The sequence below is a fragment of the Pogona vitticeps genome, chromosome 12 (genome assembly GCF_051106095.1).
Source record: "Pogona vitticeps strain Pit_001003342236 chromosome 12, PviZW2.1, whole genome shotgun sequence".
In the NCBI taxonomy this organism is placed as follows: Eukaryota; Metazoa; Chordata; class Lepidosauria; order Squamata; family Agamidae; genus Pogona; species Pogona vitticeps.
Genome location: NC_135794.1, coordinates 3,292,264 through 3,316,656, shown reverse-complemented (window position 1 = coordinate 3,316,656; position 24,393 = coordinate 3,292,264). Strand labels below are relative to the sequence as shown.

The following is a 24,393-nucleotide window of genomic DNA, read 5'->3' as shown; positions in this document are numbered from 1 at the left end:
TCTGTATTTCGTTTTAGCTCTTCCACACCTCTAGTGATAGGATGAATAGGGAGCGGGATGGCATAGGTTTATGCCACAATGACTATTTGGAGTGGAAGTTAAGGTACAAGAAGATGCAGGAATATGCCTGTGTTTTGAGCGAGAGGTGGGGGCTGATCTGTACTCTGTATTTCTTTATGCTTTGAGGTGCAACATCAACTAAGCTGAGCCAACTCTTCTTGCTGTTTTTCCCATCTTGAACTGAACAGCACCTAAATCTATTTATAGGAGCATGGAGAGAAAAGATTGGCCCTTAGGGAAAAGTCCAATGACTTTAACAGAATCAGAAAGACAAGTGACAGGTAAGAGAACTCCAAAACACCAGCTGATGTCAACAGCTCTGGGATTTGAGGAATGTCGTACTGAAAATCCAGATAACTAAAATAGCCCTATTTGGAATGACTTCCACTGACAAACCCCTAAATTCAGTGTTCAGTGCCCACAATGAAGTCCACCCTAAGAGGGAGAAAATCTGCTCAAGGCAAGAACAGTGTCAGACTACGGGAGCAATAATGTAAGTAACATAAGGAGCCACTGTCTAGATCAGATATTCAACGAGACACACTTTTCCAAAGCTTTTGTGTTACAGGACATTTCTAGGAGTATTTGTAAGATAAATACACAGAAGATCTGCCTTAGAAAACACTAGGAGAATTTTCTTTCCAGTTAGTTATTTCCGGTGGAAAATCCAGGCCTGTGCTGAAACCCATTTGAAAACTGTATATATTTAATTTTCATTGAAATATTTCTATTAAAATTGATCAGTGGTTTTTGATATTTTTTTTTTTTAAAAAGGGACTCTGAAAGTGACATACCACAGGGAAGAACAGATAAATGAGTAAACAAAACAAAGCAGGAAATTCTACCAAACAATAACAACAGTTTTTACAATAACATAAGCATCCAAAATATGCTGATGAAAGTCTCACCAACAAAGCCGAGAACTTCAGGACGAGTAAATAAATTAGAGACTGATGCGCCTGCCAAAATACAACATACTTCATTGAACTCTAAGGCACCTGATGGGCTCTAGAGATCTGAAGCTACAACTCTTATCCCTGACAATTGATGATGATGATGATGATGATGATGATGATGATGATGATGATGATGATGATGATGAAGATGATGATGAAAACTGTAAAGAGGTCATAAGGCTGGAAAAGTCTGATCCAAATGTTAATAAGGAAGGGGCAAGATAGGTTTCTCAGAAAAGGACATTTTACTTACCAGGTGGTACAGCTGGGGAAGCCCTAAAGGTGAGCGAATGCACAAGGTCTTCTCAAAAGACCTCCGTGAGTGAGCAAGACGATGCATGTCCATGCGTACAACAAGCAGTGTGAGTTAATGGTTTGAAGGCTGGGAGTCGGGAGATCCTAGTCTCCACCAAACGATGAAGTTCAGTGGGCGATCTTAGGCTGGTCGTTCTCTTTCTCCTCCTGATCTATCTCATGGCGGAAATGTGTATGGTGGTGATTACGTGTCTGGATAGCTCCATTGGTTGGGTACTATCTGGCTGCAGAGCCAGAAGTGATGTGTTCGATTCCCCCACTGCGCGTCCCAGAAGAACAGCCACCCCTGGTAGCCTTGGGCAGGCTGCCCAGTCCCAAGGCTCCCCCAGAAGAAGGAAACTGGTAAGGAACTGAGTATTCTTTATCTAGAAAACCCTAGGAAAGGACACCGTAAGTTGAAGTTGACTTGACAGTACACAATGATTTTAATTAATTTTGACCAAATGGGGGTGAAGAGAGATCATTGAAGGAAAGATGGATATAAATGCAGTAAATCAGGGTTCAATATACACCTGTCTGAGCCGGATACCATGCAGGTGAATGAATATACATGTCAACTGAAGAACTAAGTTCTGTCTGCATATTTGCGCCATGTTTCACCATACTGGATTTTGGAATCTTTAGGGAAAAATAGGTTACTGGCCTTCACTCTCCGAATGGATATCAATTGAAGAAGCCGTCTCTAACAAAATGCTGTATATTTTACCTCAAAAAGGCTTTTGAACAATATGCTGCTGGCTTACAGCTATTGTGTGAATAAATCCTCAAATATTTCTCATCATATTTAGAAGATGTGCCAACAAGTTATAGAAAAGAATTGCAGATGTTTATGAGGAAGAGAGGATTCCTGGGCTAATTCTTTAAGGTTTCCTCCAGCTTTAGGTTCACCCTGAATTGCACAGTATTTCACGGGCTCAACTAAAATTTTTGTGACATGGAAAATTAATGGCAATACACCCCATGCGCGCTGGTGACCTCAGCCATTGAGGTGCTACAGCTGCCACGACAGGAGTCTCAAACATTTGTCTTGCTACACTGCCAGAAGACCGTAGCAACAGTAGTATACAAGAAAAAATAACATAGCAACTGGAAATGGTCGAGATGCACAGATACAAGCCATTTCATTTTTAACTTGATGGTAAGCACACCTATACGAAAATTCATCCGGCAAGCCTGTCCACCTGCTTTGTCCTCCCGAATTCCTCATTAAAAGCAATGGCATGATCAGAAAAACGATTACCACTCTAAACCCACTCGCTAGTCCCGGCTAAGCTGCAGATCCATTGACTCAATGGATGAATGGCACAGTACTTCTATAAATCTCACTGAGTCAGTGGAGCTACTTTATTGACTAATAATAATAATAACCGTGTGCCGTAAAGTCAGTTCTAACTTATGATGACCCTTTCCAGGATTTTCTAGGAAGAGAGTACTCAGAGGTGGTTGCCCATTCCATTCTTCTGGAAGCGCCCTGGGACTGTGGAGCTGGCCCAAGGCTATCCAGGCTGGCTCTTCTCTCTGGAGGCACAGTGAGGAGTTAAACTTCCAATCATTAGGTCTGAAGCTGGATACCTAGCTCACTGAGTTATCCAGCCATCTTATTTTATTAGGCTAATAATTGGATTTAAGCCATCGTATTTAGAAGCTGTCTGCCAAAGAATGGATGCTTTTGAATTGTGATGCTGGAGGAGGCTCTTGAGAGTCCCCTGGACTGCAAGGAGAACAAACCTATCCATTTTGAAGGAAATCAACCCTGAGTGCTCCCTGGAAGGACAGATCCTGAAGCGGAGGCTCCAAGACTTTGGCTATCTCATGAGAAGAGAAGACTCCCTGGAAAAAGACCCTAATGTTGGGAAAGTGTGAAGGAAAGAGGAGAAGGGGAAAGACATAGGATGAGCTTGTTGGACAGTGTCACCGAAGCGATCAGCAGCAGAGACATCATCTTGCGGACATAGGTCCACATAGTCAAAGCTATGGTTTTTCCAGTAATGATGTACGGAAGTGAGAGCTGGACTATAAAGAAAGCTGACCGCTGAAGAATTGATGCTTTTGAATTGTGGTGCTGGAGGAGACTCTTGAGAGTCCCCTGGACTGCAAGGAGAACAAACCTATCCATTCTAAAGGAAATCAACCCTGAGTGCTCACTGGAAGGACAGATCCTGGAGCGGAGGCTCCAATACTTTGGCCATCTCATGAGAAGAGAAGACTCCCTGGAAAAGCCCCTGATGTTGGGAAAATGTGAAGGCAAGAGGAGAAGAAGATGAGATGGTTGGCCAGTGTCATCGAAGCTACCAACATGAATTGGACCCAACTCCGGGAGGCAGTGGAAGACAGGAGGGCCTGGCGTGCCTTGGTCCATGGGGTCACAAAGAGTCGGACATGACTAAATGACTAAACAACAACAAATTTGGACTAGCATACTTGTGAGAGGGATTCGTTCTGTGTCCCTCTCTTCTACCACTTGGGTTGCACCATCCTTAGAAGAAAGATTGGGAGATAAATTCACCAGGAAAGTCATTGTCACTAGGAATAGAGAAGAGCAGGCCCAGCAGACGGATGTCTTACATTCAAACTCTATGAGATGCCAGCTTCACAGTTAGTAGGTGATGAAACGCTATCTCTCTAAAGATGAATTCTTTCAAAGCTACTGGCCCTCAGCAACCAGACATGCAAACAAAACTTGTCTTTGCCTCCCAAGGACCACACACAAAACAGAACCACGTTCATTTGCAATACACAGAGCTGACGCCACCCCACACAAGGATAAACAAACATCTTTTAAGGGGTACCACCATTTCTAAGGATGCACGCAGCTTCACTGCAAAGGATGCGCTCACTATGCCATAATATCTGACCCTTTTCTTTCCCAGTTGTGTATGTTCATAAGCTGCCAACAGAGAATATTTGAAGATACTTCCCCAGGCCAAGATTTTCAAGGAGCACCAAAAGAGAGAGAGAGAGAGAGAGTAATTGTAATCTCATCTTTCTCAGTGCGATTCTGTGTGTCTTTGTTTCAAACACCAGCAAGGCCATTATTACAGAACTGTTGTGTTTTTTTCCCTTTGAAAGTGGGATCCAGGTGGGATGAGACTGAGTGGTAGGAATTTGGGAAAAGAAAACAAATTAAGGAAAGCTAACACCCACATGTTGCAAATCTATCCGCTTTCTCCCCCTGCTAATTCTGCAATGCCTTCTCTTCAGCAATCAAGAGCGATCTCTCATATTTGGATTTTATTGCCGTAACAACAACTGCCTATAAAATTATTCATTTGTAATCCAAACCCATATAGAGTTTTCTGCTTCCTTCTAATAAATGGTTCAAAGGAATTTGGAAGCGCTACAGAAGCTTCACAAACTACATCTCCCCACTCCTTCTCTTTTCATCTCAGTATGTAGAGTCCCGCACTGTAAGTGCCAACATATGTTTTGAACTCTGTAGCCATCTGAGGAAGAGTGGAACCTGTTAAATCATGGAAAAGTATACCTCATTGATGGAGAAAGCGTACAAGAAAGTTCCAGGAGTTCTAAAACATTTCACAGAAGGTCAACTGCACCCCGAAGAATTCTTACACATTCTGTTTTAAAACAATGAAGCTCGTAACTGCAATTTTGAGCTGCAGAAAAGAAGGTTACCACTGAAGAAATCTTTCCTTCACACACATGCTTCTTGGGGAGGGGATCTACTACGTCAACATTCTTTGTATAAATCCACGGAAGGACAATGGGTCAATGGACCTTGACTAACAACTGCAGCTGTGTCTGCCTCCTATTTTTGCATTGGATCGGGACCAATGTTTTAAAACTTGCTCACCGACAACCTGGAGGATGCAATATATGGCACAGGGTGGTGTGCCTCAGCAGTCAGACATGCAAATGAAGCCCATGTTTATTCCCCCAAATGGCCAATCACAAAACAAAGGACGCTAAATGGAAGATACCTGGGGGGAGGAAAATAATGTGTTGGGATGTACATCTTTCACCCTGGAGCAAACACCTCTGCCAAAACAGGAGGAAGAGCAGTCTAGTTTGACTAGAGATGTAAATCCTGACTTGTCTCATTCTTTTGGAGGAACCAAAAGATTATCCTCCTGCCTTCAATAAGCCAAACAAATTGAGAACCAATAGGATTGCTGACTTCGCTTTCTAAGCAATCAGCCAGTCATTCTGTTTTGATCTGTGCAAATTACAGAGACGTTGATGAGGTGCACTAATTCTCCAAGTCATACTCTTGCCTGCAAATGCGGGACGTGGTAGACCATGGAACGTTGTTCCTGAGATGTCTCCATGCCCTAACAGGGACTGAATAGTGAGAAGAACTGACTAGGCATGATTTAAACCTCCATGTTTGGTGATGACACAGATCAATTCTTGCGAAGAGCACATGGGGTTTATGGTGAACCCCACATAGAGCTCTCGAAACTTATTTATTTCATATATTTCAATGTGACCTTTTCCTTAAGGGTTCCAAGGTGGTGTACGGTATTAAAAGAATAAATGCTAAAAGCTAAATAACCAATTATTGCAATATTTTAAAAGAGGTTAATTTAGTGGAAGAGAGGGTCAGAGATCCAGGAATGAGCATGAAGCACATGAAGGAAGCTTTTACCATATGTGGTGGACTTGTAGAATAGTGAAACAGTATTGCATAGCGGTACATACTCTGTTCCAAAAAATACTGCTTTGTAATGTTCCACTAACCCCAGAACTGTTTTTACTGACCATTATACCAGACAATATAGATAAGAGAAAGAACTACCTAGTTATATATATAGTCACTGCAGACAGAATTCTTCATGCTAAGAATTGGAAGAAATCGGAGATACCGAAACAAGAGGAACTCATCGAGAAGATATGGGAAGCGGCAGAAATGGATATTTTATCAGAAGTGCTGAAAGACTGTCCAATACAAAAGGCCAGTGAACGATGGGATTTATTATATAGATGGCTTGAGTCGCCAGATAGTGCTTGAGTAACATAGATTTAAACTAAGATAAAACTGTAAGTTAAAACTTGGAGGGCAATCAAATTGTAGAAAAGCGGAAAGTTAATTTGATATTGCAACATGAATAGAGTGGACCACAGTACATTTTGTGTTCTCCTACTCCTCCTTTTCCCCCCCATATTCTCCTTTACCTTCTGTACCCCTTACCTTATCCCAAGCTGTCAATTAAAAAAAATAGAGAGAGAGAGAGAGATCCAGGAATGGCCAAATGACCAGCACGGACACTGTCGTATCTCCAGAAGCTGTAGAGCAGGGAGGTTATCAAAATGAGTGTGTTGATTTGGCCATGGAATAGATCAGAGGTTTAGACACATCCCTAGAGCATTCTTAACTCTTTTAGATGTGGGGCTAGTAACTCAAACAAGAAGGCAGAGCTTCAAAATGTTTTTTTTTTTTAACTACAACTCTCAAGTCTCAGTGGCCCTGCTGGCTGAGGGATTCTGGGACATGTTGTCATAAACATAACATTTCCAAGTGAAAAGATGTCAAGGATATTAGTGAGACCTCTGACCGAAGTGTCGGCTTTTTATTCACTTTTGAAGCTGATGTGAAGAGGGGAAATTTCCTTCTGTAATACTCATAATAACACAGCTTAGCTTGAATCCCCCTGCAGAGGTTCAAATGAACAGTGAAATATATTTATTTTAATGTTCAATTTTACTTGGAAACATATGTTTGGGGAAAAAATGACGCACAGACCAAAAAAGAAAAAAAGAGAGAGGGGGGATTGAATTTTCCACCAAGATGACATTAAAACCCTCTTTCAAGTCAAACCTCATACGTTTCCCACAAAAGGTTAAGAACAATGAACCAAGATACTGTTGGGTCCTATCACACACGGAAAGCAGTTGTCCACCCTGTTTCTACTGTTTTGTATCAATTGCACAACCTGGGCAGGACCGGCCACTCTTGGTCAAGAGCCCGCACAACCGCGCACGCCCCCCTCTCCAACTTCGTTTCTGCACTACAGAATTTCCGCAGGACCAAAGCTGAGCCGGACGCCTTTTCTAAATGCTCGTCCTTCCCAGTTTGCGGCTGATCCTAGAAACCCCAGCTCCTCATATGTGTACATTCTTTCTCTTTGCAAGAGGAAATCTCTCTGCAAAATTAGCATCCAAAAAAACCCCCACCCCCTTTCCCGACGGGAAGCCCACCTGCTCAAGTATTTATTCATAACTCAAACATAGACTAAACTGGGCTAGCAGGAAGGCAGAAGAGGAGGAGGGGGACCCTCACCTTTTCTAGACTATAAAGAACAGACCCGCATTGTCAAGGGAATCCGTCTATGTGACCTCATAATCTTTCCTCCCCATCTCTAATTTCTATTATTCTAACAGCCTGCCAACCTGCAGCGATTCGTACTAATACTGGCATGCTCCCGGCAAGAAAAAGGGCAGGAAAACAATGCCTGAGCAAACATTTTTCCATTCAAAATATATAACAGAAAGCAGATCTTGGGTTTGAGCCCATCCTTTGCTTGCTAGGAGGGAGATACACAGCTAACCTACGCTCCTAATTTAAGCCACACAGGAGTCTGTAAAAACTACAGACAACCCTAATTAAAATAAAATACTGCCAGGGAACAACGGTGATCGCAGGGCCAGAGGGCAGAACACAACTGCTGACAACAAAGGCCAATTTTTTTTTCCTATGAAGTTGGGGCAAGGGAGGAGGTGCAGAGTGTCGTTTCCCATATTAGACAGCTTTAAACTCCAAGGCAGGCATATTTATTAAAGTGTTATTAGAAGGTGGGGGTATGGCTGCCCAATCTCAGAAGGCTGAAATGTCAGGATACGGCTGTAGCTTTTTGAGTCAAACACCACCAAAGAAGAAGAGATCTGGATTTTTTTTATTGTTTTATTTTTATTTTATTTTATTGTCCATGCGATAGCTCTTAAGGCACAGCATCCATCTGTGCTCATTCCCAACTGGCACCGCTGACTCAGCCTAAATGTCAGGAAGTGAGGGCAGAGGATGAGGAGGACGCTGATGATGTACACACTGCACAGGGAGGGAATTATCTCGTGCCCATTTCAACCACCACTGAGTCCAAGAGTGCTTCTGGCTCCCTCCCATCCCCTGCACCACATCTGTGACATCATAGGGGCTCCCACCCCTTCAAGTCTGAGCTCTGAAACCTCAGAGAATGGAATGCTGTGAAACTTTGGAATTTAAAAAAGGGTGTCATGATTATGGAAGGGGAAATGCCCTTCATAAATATGTGTAAGACCCTGTAGGTGAAAAGTTACTTTTTAAAAGCAATGAAAGGTCTCTACTTTCTCTCTGCCCTAACCAGATACCTCTCTCTTTACTGAAGCAGTTTCCTAGGCATTCTCCTTAATGGTTATGCTATCCATCATCCACAGTTGCTAATGAATGATTCTAATGAATTGATTTGTTCTGTTATTTAACTACTAGTTTGATTGCACTACTTTTACTGCAAATCACTTCAGGATTTCTTTAAGAATGCACAACAATATAGAAAAGTTTTTAGATCAACCAACTAACTAACCAACCAACCAATCAATCATTGCAATATTGGAAATGTAACATTTTGACCTACATGCTGCATTTCTCTCCCCTCCCTTTTCTTTTCATTACCTTTTCACAGGTGGAGGGAACTTCTTAGTAATGATGAGAGAATGGTTCAAAACCTCCACTGTTCTTTCTAAGCTTACTTGTAACCTCACAGTAGCAGGAAGAGAAAAAAATATTTTTCCAGGAACAATATACTATTACAAGCTATCTCATGCAACATACAGTATTAGAGGGTGGTTTCATCTCGAATAGCAATTAAGAGCCATTCTATTTATAAAAGACTTGTCCCTTTGTTTTTATATATATATATAAGGATCAAACCCTCTGCCTGCATTTTTAGACTCTGACAATCGTCGAGGTTAGCTATAGGGAACCTTTCCTGAAGAGCACTCGGCCATCCAAATTGACCAGTGGTGGAAAACATCAACGTGCCTCAACTTGGAGAGTTGCAGGCAAGCTTCACTGCTCTTTTCTTTAGCTGTTACTCTTTCCCCCACCCCACCTCTGGCTGTGATATATTTATGTACATTGGCCAGCGTCCTAATTTACATTTGGGCTGAAGTGTGGGGATCCATTCCCTCGGCACAGGAGTCCTGGGGCGGTTTGACAACAGGGAGCCTCTGTGGTAAGGGTTGACTTTGAGTTCCCTTCTCCATAAAGACCTGCTTGGGGTTACGAATTCGATACACATTTCCCTCTGCTTTTAAGTTGCTTTTTATTCCAAACCAGGAGTTTTGCGTCGTTGTTTTTTTTAAAAAACACATTTGTACAGCCAACATGCCTACATTCTAAGAGTTCTTTCTTTAGGGAAAATTAAGTTATGGGGCCAAGCAAGATAGCTCAGGTATGCACTGCTTTCAAACGACATAAGGTACACAGCCGTCCAGGGGTATTGATTGTATTTTCTTTGATTTAGAACAGCTATAGAGCATAGCTCTGTTTGCATGCCCTGCTTCGGAGGGGTCTGAAAACAAGGTTAATCTCAAATGTTAACAAACTTGGGCCAAAATCCAATCAGGGCGTTCCACATCTATGCAAGAGAATGGAAGCCAATGGCTGTCAAGTTTTCCAGACTGCACAACTGAGCGATATGTGACGGGCAGTCCAGAAAACAGCTCATATCTCTTGCGCAGTTGCCTACATCAATGGATCCCAACCTTGGGTCCCCAGATGTTCTTAGATTTCAACTCCCAGAAATCCTCGCCAGCACTGCAAGTAGTGAAGGCTTCTGGGAGTTGTAGTCTAAGAACATCTGGTGGGGACCCAAGGTTGGGAACCACTGGCCGATATGCACAACCGATAAGACTCTGGCCTTGCGGATCAATACAAGCGGCAGTACTGTATTGAATAAATTTTGATTCATGAGTAATAATAGGGAAGGTGGCTGGCTGACTCAGTGAGTTGGGTTTCTGGCTAAGGAACCAGATGTTGGGGGGGGGTTTCGATTCTCTTCTCTATGAGAAGAATTTGTGTGGCCTTGGACACGCGCACAAAGGTCCCAGAGCACCCCAGAAGAAGTAAATAGCAAACCACTTCTGAGTACTCTTCATCTAGAAAACCCAGGTTCATTTTCCTCTGTAAACTCAGAGCTTGAAGAAACAACAGAAGTTTTTTTTAAAAAAATGTGGAAACAATTATAATTTCATCTGTGTGTGCCTTTACTTTTTTTAAAAGTTAATTTGTGCTGTTTAGGATCCATAGCTAGGGTACATAATTTTTGTGTGGAATACAACTCCCAGAACCCTCCACCGTCCCTGCCAACTGGATCATTCTGAGAGTCATTGTCCAAAAATAAATAAATAAATAAAAAGCATGTTTCTGAGTTCTGACTGAGATGGAAATGAAAGAAAAGGGAGGGACTGGTATTTGTAGTTTCTTCCTAATAAGGAAAAAACCAAAAGGAGGAGACTCACTTTAGTGAATAGTCCTACAAACCGCTGGTTGCACAGTTTCATTTAAACGTTCCCAGTTAATATGCATTTCTTCCCCATCCCTACTGTAAGAGGTTCACATATAAATTAATTTGATTCTTGGAGCTGGTGCGCCACTGTGTGGCGAAGGATGTGCGGCATGAACAGAAGAGCTGCAAAATTCAAGAGCACGGTGCTCCTTCTGGTCTGATCAAAGAAGATTCAACATTAGCCAGCCTTCAAATGAGATGGGGGAAGTCACCATTTCTGTTATTTCCAGATAGATAGATAGATAGATAGATAGATAGATAGATAGATAGATAGATAGATAGATAGATAGATAGATAGATAGATAGATAGATAGATAGATAGATAGTGTGTGTGTGTGTGTGTGTGTGTGTGTGTGAGAGAGAGAGAGAGAGAGAGAGAGAGAGAGAGTGTAAAGCAGGGGAGTGAGGTTAGAACTAAGACACGTCCATGCTATTAAAAGATGTAATGAAGAATAGGTAAAGGTAAAGGTCCCCCTTGACATTTAGTCCAGTTGTATTCAACTCTAGGGCGCAGTGCTCATCCCCGTTTCCAAGCCGCAGAGCCAGCGTTTTTTGTCCGTAGATAGTTTCCGTGGTCACGTGGCCAGCACAACTAGACACGGAACGCCGTTACTGAGATGGTCCCTATTTATCTACTCACATTTTTACATGTTTTCGAACGGCTAGGTTGGCAGGAGCTGGGACAAGCGACGGGAGCTCACTCTGTCATGTGGATTCAATCTTATGACTGCTTGGTCTTCTGACCCTGCAGCGCAGAGGCTTCTGCGGTTTAACCCGTAGCGCCACCACGTCCCTTATAAAAGGACTGTCGACTCCATACTAGGTAGAGACCATGCTATGTTTTCAAACTGGGGATTCAAAGCTTATTGCTTTTTATTCCCTTTCTTGTTCCCAGAAAAAGTAGAGCCCATTTTGGGTGAAATCTCAGTGATGGATGATTCTTGCTGTGGTGTCTCAAACTTTGCTTTGACATGCAACTTCCCCCTCTCCAGTTTTCATGACATCATTTAACAGAGATCTCAGCGCCTTATTCACTGGCGTTAAGGAAGCCATCGCCGCAGGTCTAACACAGTGGGTAGGAGCACCTGGATGCGGAGGAGGGTCTGAATCCCCACGGTGGCTTCCAGGCAAGCGATGAGCTGAGATCACCCAGAGCAGAAGTGGCACGTGGTGACCCATGCCCTGCCACCTGTGTGGCCTTGAGCCGACTGCGTGGTGCCCAAGCACCACCAGAAAGAGGGAACGGCAAACCAGTCCTGAATGCCCCATTCCTAGGAAACCCTGGGAGGTCCTCCAGGCGTCAGAATTGCATATAATTAATGAAAAAAAGGAATCACCTCATATGCGTTTGCCTTTTGGGTTGAGCAGATTGACAAATGGCCCACCAGATGGCAGCAAAGGCTAAGTCAACTCATTGTCATGAACACAGGTAGTATCTGAGCAACTTCCTCTGACATCCAGAAAGCTGAAGAGCGGTATCACTGTCCTTTGAAAACCCAACGAGTTGGCTCCAGAAGAACTGTAGTGCCACTGGGAGGTCCCTGCGTTGGCAACTTTGGCTCTCCGGACGACTTGGCCTTCAACTCCTGCCAACCTCAGAGAGCTCATGGGATTCTGGGAGATGAAGTTCAAACCACCTAACGGTCCAGAGGTTCAAAACCCCTGCTTCGGAATGATGTTCTCGCAAGAGCTCTGTCTCAGTACATCTGTCGTCACCCAAGGAGCTGTGAGAGCTCAATGGGTTGGAGTACTGAGCTGTGGAGACCAGGTCCGGGACTCTGAAACCCCACTGGACCTTCTGGATGACCTGGAGCATGCGTGGCTGATGGGATTTCATGCTCTGCCAGCTGTGTGGCCTTGAGCGAGCTGCACAGTGGCTTCAAAACCCTACCAGAAGCAAGGACTGAGAAACCTGAATCGTATATATTTAAAAAACTTGGGAAGGTCCCTTGATCAGTCACAATTGACATGGTGGTGGGTAATTACCGTTGTCTATGAGGACGATGATGGCATAACACATTGCTGTCGGTATAACAAAGGCACTGTGGGTTTCTGTTTCTTCATTTTATTCTACTTCTACAGGCTAAACTAATAAGGAGGAAAAATGAGCAACCCTTATCCATAGCTTTCTATGCATGCCATGTCCACTGCGGAAACCTCTTCATTTCCTAGAGATTTCACTTCTCAGCTAAGCCTGGTATTGCAAAAACATGCCAAAAGCAACAGCCCAGGAGACAGGACAAGTTTGTTTCTCAAAAGCAGGAATGAGACTGACAAGGCAACCATATTTGGCAAGCCAGACATTAAGATCTAGCAAAAATTCAAATCTGGGAATTTGAATTAACCTTTTAAAAAAAATCAAATGCAGGAGAAAGCAAAATTGACAGACTTCCTTGCCCTTGTTGAAGGCATTATGTTGGCCATGATATAGAATACTACCTTTCTTTCCCATTGAAGCCAACTAGAAGCAAGCCGTGTGGATTTTACATTATGCCAGATGAACACTAGATGACACTATATACTAAGTATTTTACAGTGTGAGGGAGGGGGAAGCAATATATCGTTAGCATCCTGCATGTATCCTATCAGCTTGGTTCACCAAGTAGACACATACATACATAAGAAAACCAAACAGGCCTAAACTGGAATGCAGATGATCAGTTCAGACTGTGCTTTTAAGATCAACTCACTGATTTTCAAGCTGAACAAGAAGGGAAGACAAGGATCAGAGCTTAGCATTAGAGTACATGCTTTGCGGAATCTGGACATTTTGGACTACATCTCCCAGAATTCCCTGGCCAGGCAGTTTGGGGTGCACAATGCTTACTTATCTTGGAAGCCGTAATGGGGAAGGAAGGAAGGAAGGCAACTTTTCTAAACTTGATCATTTGCATGAACATTTGTTTCCCAGATCAAGCCACATAGGAAACACCTCAGACCTGGATATTGGAAGATCAGTTTAGCAGTGGCCATTGGACACAAGTGCTGGTCTGTGGAGCCAAGGCTGAACTTGACAGATATTATGTTGCTCCCCCAAACCTTCCTCTCTATTAATCACTCCCTCCACTGAAACTCTGACCTCCAGGAGAACCAGTGCCCTGAAAGGGTTGGAGTCTCAGGCTCGGACATAGGTGATCTGGACCTTAGACCCCACTGGGACATGAAATGCACAAGGTGGGTTGGAGCTGGTCATCTCTTCCAGTTTGGCTGTAGAGGGTTGTTATGAGGGTCATGGGAGGCCTCAAGCTCATGGGTAGATAGGCAGAGTATCAAAGGAACAAAAAAGAAGTCAGTAGGGTTGTGGGCCCATATGACACAAACCCATGAAACTCTTAAAATATCTCAGAATTATCCTGTGTGTGATCTGCAGAGACACCAAGGTTGATTCAACAGGAGGGCAAATGCTAAGAATTCTCAGAAATGAAATGCTCAAACGTTGAAGAATCTTTCCATAGTTATCTCCCTCTTCTCACAAAGTGTGTCTGCAAATACGCAGTTGTGCACATGCACACTCAAGCATTTTCCTAATTTCAGAGTGTTGCCCTATACATATTGACTCAGAGGAATGTACCCATGAGATCTTGTTCCCAGGCAAAAGAAACGCAGGCAATCTCTCCCCGTCCCTACGACTCTTCCACCAGCAAGCAATGCATCCAACGAGCTGATGCTGGATGATAAAGATGGAAGTTTGAGCTCTGCACGCTCCATTTGGATCAAAACCAGCAACAGGCTCTTGACCTTCAGCTTGAGATCAAGAGATTCCTTTATAAATACGCCGAACTCCAGACATATCTATCATCTACAGAGAAAATTAGAGGCATTCAACTATGCTTTGAATAGCTAAAAATAAAGCCCAGGAACATGCATGATATTGTCCAGATGCGGGAGAAGAAAGCATGCTAGGTTTGAAGCAAAAAGTTGTGTCCGTTTTTGCTTGAAGGCAAAGCACTACAATTTCAAAACAGAACCTAATGTCCAGAAAAACACAACAGTAAAATGCATTTAAAAAAAAAAGGCAGAAGTCATTTATAAGAACAACACAAGCTCAACACCATGCCTACCTTGCATTGCCCAGACACACAGATGGCGGTCCCATTTTGGTCGCACGGGGTGCCGTCAATAACTTTTTCCGCTTGCCTCACATAGAACCGGTAGCCTACCGCTCGGCAGTTAAGTTCACATTTCTGACTTCCTTTCACTGGAAGAAAGAAAAAGACAGTAATCGATAACGGAGAGGGTGACACAGCAGAGTTCCACCATTCAAGGGTGGCCTGTTGTTGGTTTTTGCCATCATGTTGGAATTGGGCTTTCAAGGTAAGTGCGATATTTAAGGAGTGGTTTTACCAGTTCCACTCCTCTGTGATTTTCCATGGCTGTGTGGGGATTTGAACCTTGGTCTCCAGAGACTTAGTCCATCACTCTACCCACTACACCACACCAGTCATACTAAAAAGGGATTCAGGCAGGGCCTGAAGAAGGTAGAATGGGCCATTGGAACACCTCGGGCTCTCTATTCACTCTGCACCAGTTTGTTAAAAATGCCCTGTTTAGCGCTGAATCACTTAGCGCTCTACTTCCTTGGAACATATCCTGAGCACTCTCATTAGTCCATAGTTCCATTATTGTTCCCTGATGATTCTGGTGAAGGAGAAGGCCACCGTGGCTGGCACTGTGTGGAGAAGACATACCTACACCACATGCAGAAAGTTCCTGGTCATAGGAGAAAAATGGTCCCAGTTCATGATAAGAAGAAAACCCAGTTGCACGATCAAGAGTGTGGAGCCCTACTGCTCGTGAGCCATCCTGCATCAGACCCATTTCTCATTTTGGAAAGCATCTTGTTTTGTTTGAAATTTGAACACGGTCCTGCTTCGCTGAGCCAAACATCTTGTAACATAGTAGCTCTTGTGGATAATTAGAATCGTCCTTCTTCTAGGGCTTGGAGCTTTCTTGGATTCCTGCTGGGCTAAAGACCGGAGCAGAGTGAGTTCAGCTGTGGGGTGCGGCGCTCGGGGCTAAACATGGAGAGCGAGATGGACCCTCGGTCGTTCTCCCTCAATCGCAAGAATCCTTTGTCCTGAAATTTGAAAGAACCGCACCTCTTCAGCAAAATCTCCCTCCCTGCTTATCTATAAAATATTGCAAATTTAACTTCTAAGGGCATGAGTAGCTGTGATAGTCTGTGGCAACACAAAGATTTCAGAGCTAACTCAAAGACTAAAAACTTTAATCTGGGACAAACTGTTGTGGATGGCTGCCCACTTCATAGACTCATAGAATCATGGAGTTGGAAGGGGCCTATAAGGCCATTGAGTCCAACACCTGGCTCAAGACAGGAACCAAAATCCAAGCAGATCTAACAGAGGGTTGTCCAATTTTCTTTTGAAGGCCTCCAGTGTTGGAGCACTCACCACCTCTCGAGATAACGGGTTCCATCTTTGTACTGGTCTAACAGTTAGGAAGCTTTTCTTGATAGTTGTGGGTTTTTCAGGCTCTTTGGCCGTGTTCTGAAGGTTGCTGTTCCTAACGTTTCACCAGACTCTGTGGCCGGCCTCTTCAGAGGACAGGAGTAGCACTCTGTGCTCTGCTGCAGTTTGTTTGGGAGTTGAGTATTTATAGCTGTGGGATCAGCTTTTGTCCTTTTCAGGAGATGGGTGATTATGGTGATCAGTGTGTGTTTTTTTCTTGATAGTCTACCAAAATCTGACTCCCTGTAACTTGAGCCCCATTGTTGTGTGTCCCGCCCTCTGGGATGATTGAGAACACATCCTGCCCCTCCTCTGTAGGACATACTCTGTACGGCTGTGCACCATCACCAGTCCCAAATCCTGAGTGTGACATGTCTTTCTTCTTGAGACCCCGAGCCCACCCATCTCACCTCCAGAAACTCGGAAAAGAATATATGCCTTGTGTTATAGCAAGGGGGGGGGGGAGGAAATTATCCGCTTCCCTGTGAAACTGAGTAGGACTCCATACAGATCACTACCTCAGCTGATCCTAGCCAACTTGCTCAGTTCGAACCATACTGATGTTTATCTCTTCCTTCCAAATAAAACACAAGTACATCAAGGAAGTTCATAACCAAGAAAATCAGGTTTTGGATGGATGGCTGCTTTCTCTCACCATAACCATTTGCAATCCAAGCCGCCTATGTAGGCGGCTTTCTCATGTGTCTGTCTATCTCGCCGTATGTATATGTGCCTATTTCTTGTCTGCTTAGCATCTCTTCAAGCTGTGCTCTGCTAGAAACACGTATCCTAATTAAGCATAACAATGACAGCCTGCTCCCAGGACCTTCTTCTTGCCCTGAAAGGGGGTCTGGCCTTTTTCTTCATGAGAGGAAAGAAAGAAGGGTCCAAGCAAAATAGATGAGAGCATTTCAGCCGTCTCTTCCAAGAATCATCCCAAGAAGTTCATCTGATACAGTTACTGTTCTTCCTTGAAGGAAGGAAGGAAGGAAGGAAGGAAGGAAGGAAGGAAGGAAGGAAGGAAGGAAGGAAGGAAGGAAGGAAGGAAGGAAGGAAGGAAGGAAGGAAGGAAGGAAGGAAGGAAGGAAGGAAGGAAGGAAGGAAGGAAGGAAGGAAGGAAGGAAGGAAGGAAGGAAGGAAGGAAGGAAGGAAGGAAGGAAGGAAGGAAGGAAGGAAGGAAGAAAGAAAGAAAGAAAGAAAGAAAGAAAGAAAGAAAGAAAGAAAGAAAGAAAGAAAGAAAGAAAGAAAGAAAGAAAGAAAGAAAGAAAGAAAGAAAGAAAGAAAGAAAGCAAGCCTGTTTTGGGGGGGATGAAAATAAAATGCACTTTAACAGTATAGAGTGTCCCTCTTCAAACTTGTAGACATCCAACAGTGCCTTTATCTAGGATAATTCTGTTCCATCTAAAATACACAACGTGTACACACACACACACACACACACACACACAGAGAGAGAGAGAGAGAGAGAGAAAGTCATATATACAAATTATAACAATATGAGCCAGCATTAGAATGACATGATATACTTCCTCCATCACTTTGTGAGGGTGCACAACATAATTACAGAAGTAACTAAAAGTTACAGTTTTAGTAACATGATAAAAGGAATTACAGCATCACCTTTTAGCTGAAATCCTGTTGCTTAGTGTAGTAAGCTTGAGTTGGCCCATTGAATCAATGGAGCTTACAGAGGAGTTTGCTTACCAAGGCTGACTGATCCAATGGCCCTATGTCAGTTGAGTCTTACTAAGTAAAGCAACAGGACTTCAGCCATCCAGTTACAAGGGTAAAGCAATTCAGCTGTACATTTATTATAGAGAAGGAGTCAGCTACACTTATTGGTAGCTAGTTACTTCCAACCTGTGGTCTAAACTTGCATAACTAAAGCAATGAGTGCAAACAGAAGGGCGGACTGCCAATTTCCACCCCAATCATGAATTCCCCAAAAGGGAAATTTTGAAAGCCGCTTCTTTAAGCAGGAGAGGGTCCAGGAGATTCAGAGAGGACATCCATGAAAGGCTCATTCTTTCAATGCGCTTTTGCACATTCCATTCACACATTTTAAGAAAAAATGTCTTGTGCCCGAGGGAAAAGAAAAGAAGTTTATAAAAGTTGCTTACAACCCGTTATTTATCACACTGATTACCGCTGGCCCGACCATGCTTGCTTTTCAGGGCAAGGCAGGTTGGGACTTGGTGTGGCATAGGGAGCAGACTGGTGATTCTATGGGACCCGCTAACAGAATCAGTCTCCACCTTAAGTCACAATGAAAATATTGTGTTTCCAACAAGGAGACACACTTCTAGAGATTGGCTTGATCGAAAGGGGTAGAAGGCAACGATAAAGCTCAAAAGGACTCTTTTTAAGAAGGAGAAGTGGAGAAACGGAGCCAAGAGGTGACGTTCACAAGCTCTGCAAAGAATGCTGTGAGATCATCGGTGCACGGAGAGGCAGGATACATCTGTCAATCTGGTCACCAGATGCTACCAGCAAAGCCATGATGAACGGCTCCCAGCTTCCTGAAATAAAGCGTCCACAGCTACCTAATTGACTACTGTCTCTGAACAACCGGGACTTTGGACTGATCCCGGACGAGTGTCGCTTCAGGGAAAATCAAGTGAAGCAAAATGTTGGGACTGATGTTGTCCATTGCATCAAGAAAAGCTGGTACATATCTCTCATTAACTATCTGGCCAGTTCTTGGACCACAGAGCCGAGGACTTGCTAAACCACAGGTTCTTCGCAACCCACATTATTGAATTACTGGATAGCTCTGTGATTTAGGCCTCTGTGGAGCCAGAGGTAGAGAGTTCGATTCCCCACTGGGCCTCCTTGAAAGGGCTAGACTTGATGATCTATAGGATCCCTTCCAGCTCTATAGTTCTAAGGCGACAACAATGGTGATTTTTGAGCCAGCACCGGGGAAATCATGTGGGTCTGTCAGAGCTTTTAAGTGGCCCTAAGCCTCAAGTAGTGAAATGCTACTGAACTGGTGATCCTGTTTGCCCCAATGGATTCGTTTTCCATGGGTCATCTGCATCTTCCATGTCATCAGTCCCCTGGATCAATGGTCCCCAACCTTAGGTCCCCAGATGTTCTTGGATTACAACTCCCAGAATCCTTCACCACCAGGTGTCCTGGGCAAGAATTGTAGCCCAGGAACATCTGGGCACTCAAAGGTGGGAGCCACTGCCCTGATAGCAGGGCAGAGAGATGGCTCTCTGGATGCCACCACAAAAAGCTTGTATCCTTACTAGTAATCAGTAGCTTATTTATCTGTGGAGTCTAGTCTTTGGAGATTTGTTTTACATTCAGTTTCTTCTGGACAACTAAATGGCAACGAGACATCCTTCGACCCCAACTCTTCCCACTGTTTCAACCATGACTGAGAACCACAATTTGCCATGAGCTAAAGATTAAAAGTTTATGGGAATGACCCTGATGGAATGCCACTAGCTCAAGAAAGTGCCTTGAACCCTATTCTGCCAACAAAATGTACACATTAAGCTCCCTGAAAATAGATGCTTAAACCAGTCACGTAAGAAAGCTTGCTTACTCCAGTTAAATATATTTTTTTCTCATTTTTTGGTCTATTTTTATTTCATAGCTTGGAGACATTTTATCCTTATTAGGCCTGTAGTTTGATTTTATTTGCTTGGAGAACATCACTGGGAAACAATCCATTGTAGGGAGCAGTCCTTCCTCCTTGGTTTCAGTGAACTCTTCTCTGGGCAAACTTTCGTCTTCCTCTTGGTGTGGTTTTGGAGCGCTTTTTCATGGCATTAAATCTGCAGGTCCATGCATCTCTGCCACATATGAACTTACTCAGCGGTTAAATGCTTTCACTTGAATGGACATTCCATATGCATTTACCCAGGGGCAAGATCTACTGAACTTCACGAGACTTGCTTCTGAGTGGACAGAGCAATCCTAAGAGGTTGTCTGCAGGGATGGGCAATTGAGTCACAGGATTCGTAGTCAAGATGGACTTGCACCAGTGACTCAACGCAGTTTTTATTTCAGTGTCTCAAACTCAACTCCTGACTCAGAACCCATCCACCCCTTTCCTTTTTATCTGGAGAAAAAAGGTTGTTTTTAATAGGGACTTGAAAGGACTTGGACTTGGGACTTGGTACAGTATCAAGGACTTGGACTCAAGTCCCAAAGAGTTGCCAACATTATCATCTTAGAACTGCAGAGTTGGAAGGCACCCTACAGACCACCACATCCAGTTCCTCTCAACAGCCAGATGCCTGAACCACTGAGCTATCCCTCAGTTACAGTTGCCTGAGGAGGCAGGAAACAGCCATCAGCTGAGTCAGCGTTGGCAATCATGATTGGCAACGAGTGCCATGATTTGGCCCTCCCTAATTCAGTAAGTAGTTTGACAGCAAAGCAAATCTAGATCTTTTCATGTCCTAGTCACTTCACATAGGTTCCCCCCCCCTTCTTTTTACAGCTTTTATAAATTGGAGTGACAATGCAGAAAGGCATTCAAATGACAATTGGACAACCTTCTGTCGGATATGCTCTGACTTAGATTTCCTGCATTGAGCAAGGGGTCAGACTCGGCGGCCTCATGAGCCCCTTCCCACTCAATTATTCTGTCGTTCTATGATTTGACCTTCCTCCACAGTTAGTAGCTCATCATTCCAAACACTGTATAATCTACCAGCAAGACACCAGCATGATCCACCCTTTCTGTGACCTTAACTTTCAGAACTTCACATGTGAGAGGGGGACCAGCAGAGAGAGAAAGCAATTCAAATTCACCAAGATTTTTCTGCGAGCATGTCTGATCAAGACAAATAGCAAGACGTCATGCCAATCCTTTTGGGTTCGCCTTCTGGATCTTCACTCTTTCCTAGTAACACCCTTGACATCAGTCGGTTATTTTTCCATTATCCATTATCCATATTTTTCCATTATCCATGTTGCTATCCATGGGCATCTTAACTTCGGTGCCATTGCAGTGGAACAGCTTCCAAAATGACTGGTTGCAATGACACAGAGAATTCTTTCGGATTATCGCACCGTCTCACTGCTAGCATAAATATACACAGGGTTCTGGACGACTGCAGGTAGATCCAATCATAACACGAACGCTATATCTGATCCCCTTTGAAAAAGGTGAGGAAAGTTAGTTATGTTAGCACAAACTGTTGTTTTAGCTTAACCTTCCTGTGCATATTTGAGACGTTAGCGGCTTGAATTACTACCGGTGGGAGAGAGAGTAAGAGAGACCATTATTTGTTTTAATTTTTTTTTAAAAGAAAGAACACCTCAACAGCTTTTAAAGATCTCCTTTTACAAGATATATAAATAGTACCCTTTGAATAAGAACATGGCAACTTTATGGTTTCAGGAAATAAACAGCTGGCATTCCTGGTGTGAACGGCCAAGAATGTTTCTGGAATATCATTTGGGCTTCTGTAAATGTTATTTGAAATGGATCGGCATCATGGGAGGAGAAGACTCCAGTCAAACAGTGTTTTTCCCCCCCTCATACTTTAATGAACACACTTCACAGATGCGGGTAAAAACACTATAATAATAATATATTAATTGTGTCCCATAGAGTCAATTCTGGGCTATTCACCCATAATAAGCATTTGCCATAAAGTCAACTCTGACTTATGATGAGGGTCTTCTAGGTAGAGAGTACTCAAAAGTGGTTGACCCTTCCCTTCTTCTAGGGGGGGAGCCCTGGGCCTGTGAAGCTGGCCCAAGGCCACCCAGGCTGGCTCTCCCCCACATAGTGGGGAATCGAGCCCCCCAACCTCTGGCACCACAGACAGAGACCAGCCTCTTCAACAACAGCAAAATCAATCAGAAATAAATAATAACACATGGACGTAGGAATGGGTCTCGTGGTCGAAATGACTACCCCAGATCCTGACCATGCTAATCTCACGACATCTTTCAAAATATCTGGACACCCACACGGGAATGGATCTGCATACGTCTCCATGGTAACAGCCGTTTCACAGTCCTCCCCTTGTCCAAAAGCCATGAAATAAATTTGCCTGGCTACGGCAGATGCAGACATATACGGCATCCCTTTACAGATGTTCCAATAGAGGAACCACGCCTCTCCCTAGGAAAACAGCTCCGGGATGAAAAAAGCAGGAACGTTGGGGAATTATAAATGCTTCGTTCTTTTGCAAATACTTTTAACAGCTGGGAGGCTGCCAGAGAAAGCCCGGTTAAAACGGGGGTGGTAATATATTTTGCAGACCCTGAGAAAGAGGCTGATCGTATCATTACAAAGGGCTCAATAATATGAGACAACTATAAACACAGAGGCCTGTTTCCGATCACAGCACGTCATAAAGATATGAATATGTTTTTTAAAACCTCTAACCATCATCGGCTTCCCAGTCACATGTCCACGCCACGTAATTAAGTCGACACTGTTCGTTTCCCATACAGCATCCTTCAAGAGCTCTCTGAAGGTCCTGGGTTGGCCAAAATCCTATTAGTTTTGCCACTACCATAACAGAAATGGTGTAGCAGTCACGAGTTGTTAATAGTGACTCAATGCGCAACCCAAATGTCTACAGTGACGTCTTAAGGACCCACCTTGGGTCCTTTTTAAGGAGAAAAGAGGGAATAAAAATATTTTAAATAAATTTAAATGAATCAATTAACTTGAGAAATTGCCACCATTCGTGATCTACGCTCATGGGCACAATCAATAGCCAACGTGAATCAATGGGTTGCGCTTAGCCTAGTTGACTCACAGTTGACCCACAGTTTGAGCTTCCAGTTGTGCAGCGTTGACTCACCACATCATTAGGGAACTAACAAATTGACGTTGAGATGGGCAATTGAATTAGGATGCCAAAATGTAACTTGTCCATTACCATGAAAAGAATTTTCTTTTAGAGTAACCATCCACTGGGTGTCTCCACTGTTCTACACAACTCGAAAGAAAATTTTCCCACTGATAGGGCAGGTATGGATAGCAAAGGAGTTTGATTTTTTTCATTTCTTATCTTTATATAACGTACCTTTCCCATAGTTTATTGAAAGGTTCGACCTGACATTGAGCCCCCCCCCATCTGCCCGCTCTGCTCATATGCGTTCCTCAAGATAATAGCTCCATGTGGAACTTATCTTTAATAATTACCTTTGATTAACCCTCTGAGCTCAAGCACATACCACCCAGTCACAGCATCTTAGTATGAACTGCTGTTCAGCTGGGGGGGGGGGGAACACTTAAGGTTTTTCCCATGTAACCCGAACACCAGGAACATGATTTCAAATATAATTGTATTGTTGTTGTCATGTGCTATCAAGTTGGAACTAACTTACAGCAACCCTAAGAGGGCTTTCAAGGTAAGTGAGATATTTAAGGAGCAGTTTTATCAATTCCACTCCCCCAGTGAATTTCCATGGCCAAGTGGGGGATTTGAACCCTGTTCTTCAGAGACTTAGTCCATCACTACACTGGGGATCCCAAATACAACTTACATAGGCAGTATAGACCAGTTGAAGACCAATCAGACCAGACCAGAAGGAGAATGTTCAACTAAGAAGACATATACCTCGAATCATTCCAAACTCAGAGGTCGTTCCATCTAGCTATAATTACTAGAAGCCTTCATAGTTCTACAGTCCTAGCTGCTCAAAAGGCTAATTCATCAATAGGGAAAGAAGATCAAGTGCCCATGAAAAAGGAGCTCAGGGGTTTTCCAGGAGATGTCTGGGAAGAGTGGTGGGACACCAGATGTTTCTCACGGATTCCTTCCCTCAGCTCTTGTCAACTTGGTCAATTTTCTCATTCAGAAACTACAGCTGGGTGTGCCTGACCAGTGTCAGGAAATAATAAAAGCTTGCAAACTTTCTTGTCCTTGACACATCAAGACATCCCACTTAAGCTGCTACTAGACTTCCCCCCCCCCAGGCAGGATAACTAAAAGATCAGCACTTTCTTCAGCATCAGTAAAGCAAATCTGCTTTTTTTTTTAATGTAAAGAAAAATTGTCTTTTACTTTGTGGGGGAAAAAATCCTTGGACTTTGCCAAAAATATAAGGTTTTTGCGCAAAACAGAAGGGGCTGAAGTGCCAAAATACAAGCGGCGCAGAAAG

At 43.5% G+C, this 24,393-nt stretch overlaps 1 protein-coding gene across 2 annotated transcripts in view; it reads right to left on the bottom strand.

Annotated features, from left to right (window-relative positions):
- Positions 1 to 24,393, bottom strand: part of THSD4 (thrombospondin type 1 domain containing 4) — a 275,769-nt gene that overhangs the window by 121,766 nt on the left and 129,610 nt on the right. For both annotated transcript variants that reach the window (XM_072981651.2, XM_072981650.2), the window contains one exon: positions 14,893 to 15,029. In XM_072981651.2, coding sequence (XP_072837752.2) covers positions 14,893 to 15,029 — 137 coding nt within the window. The remainder of the gene's footprint in view (positions 1 to 14,892; positions 15,030 to 24,393) is intronic.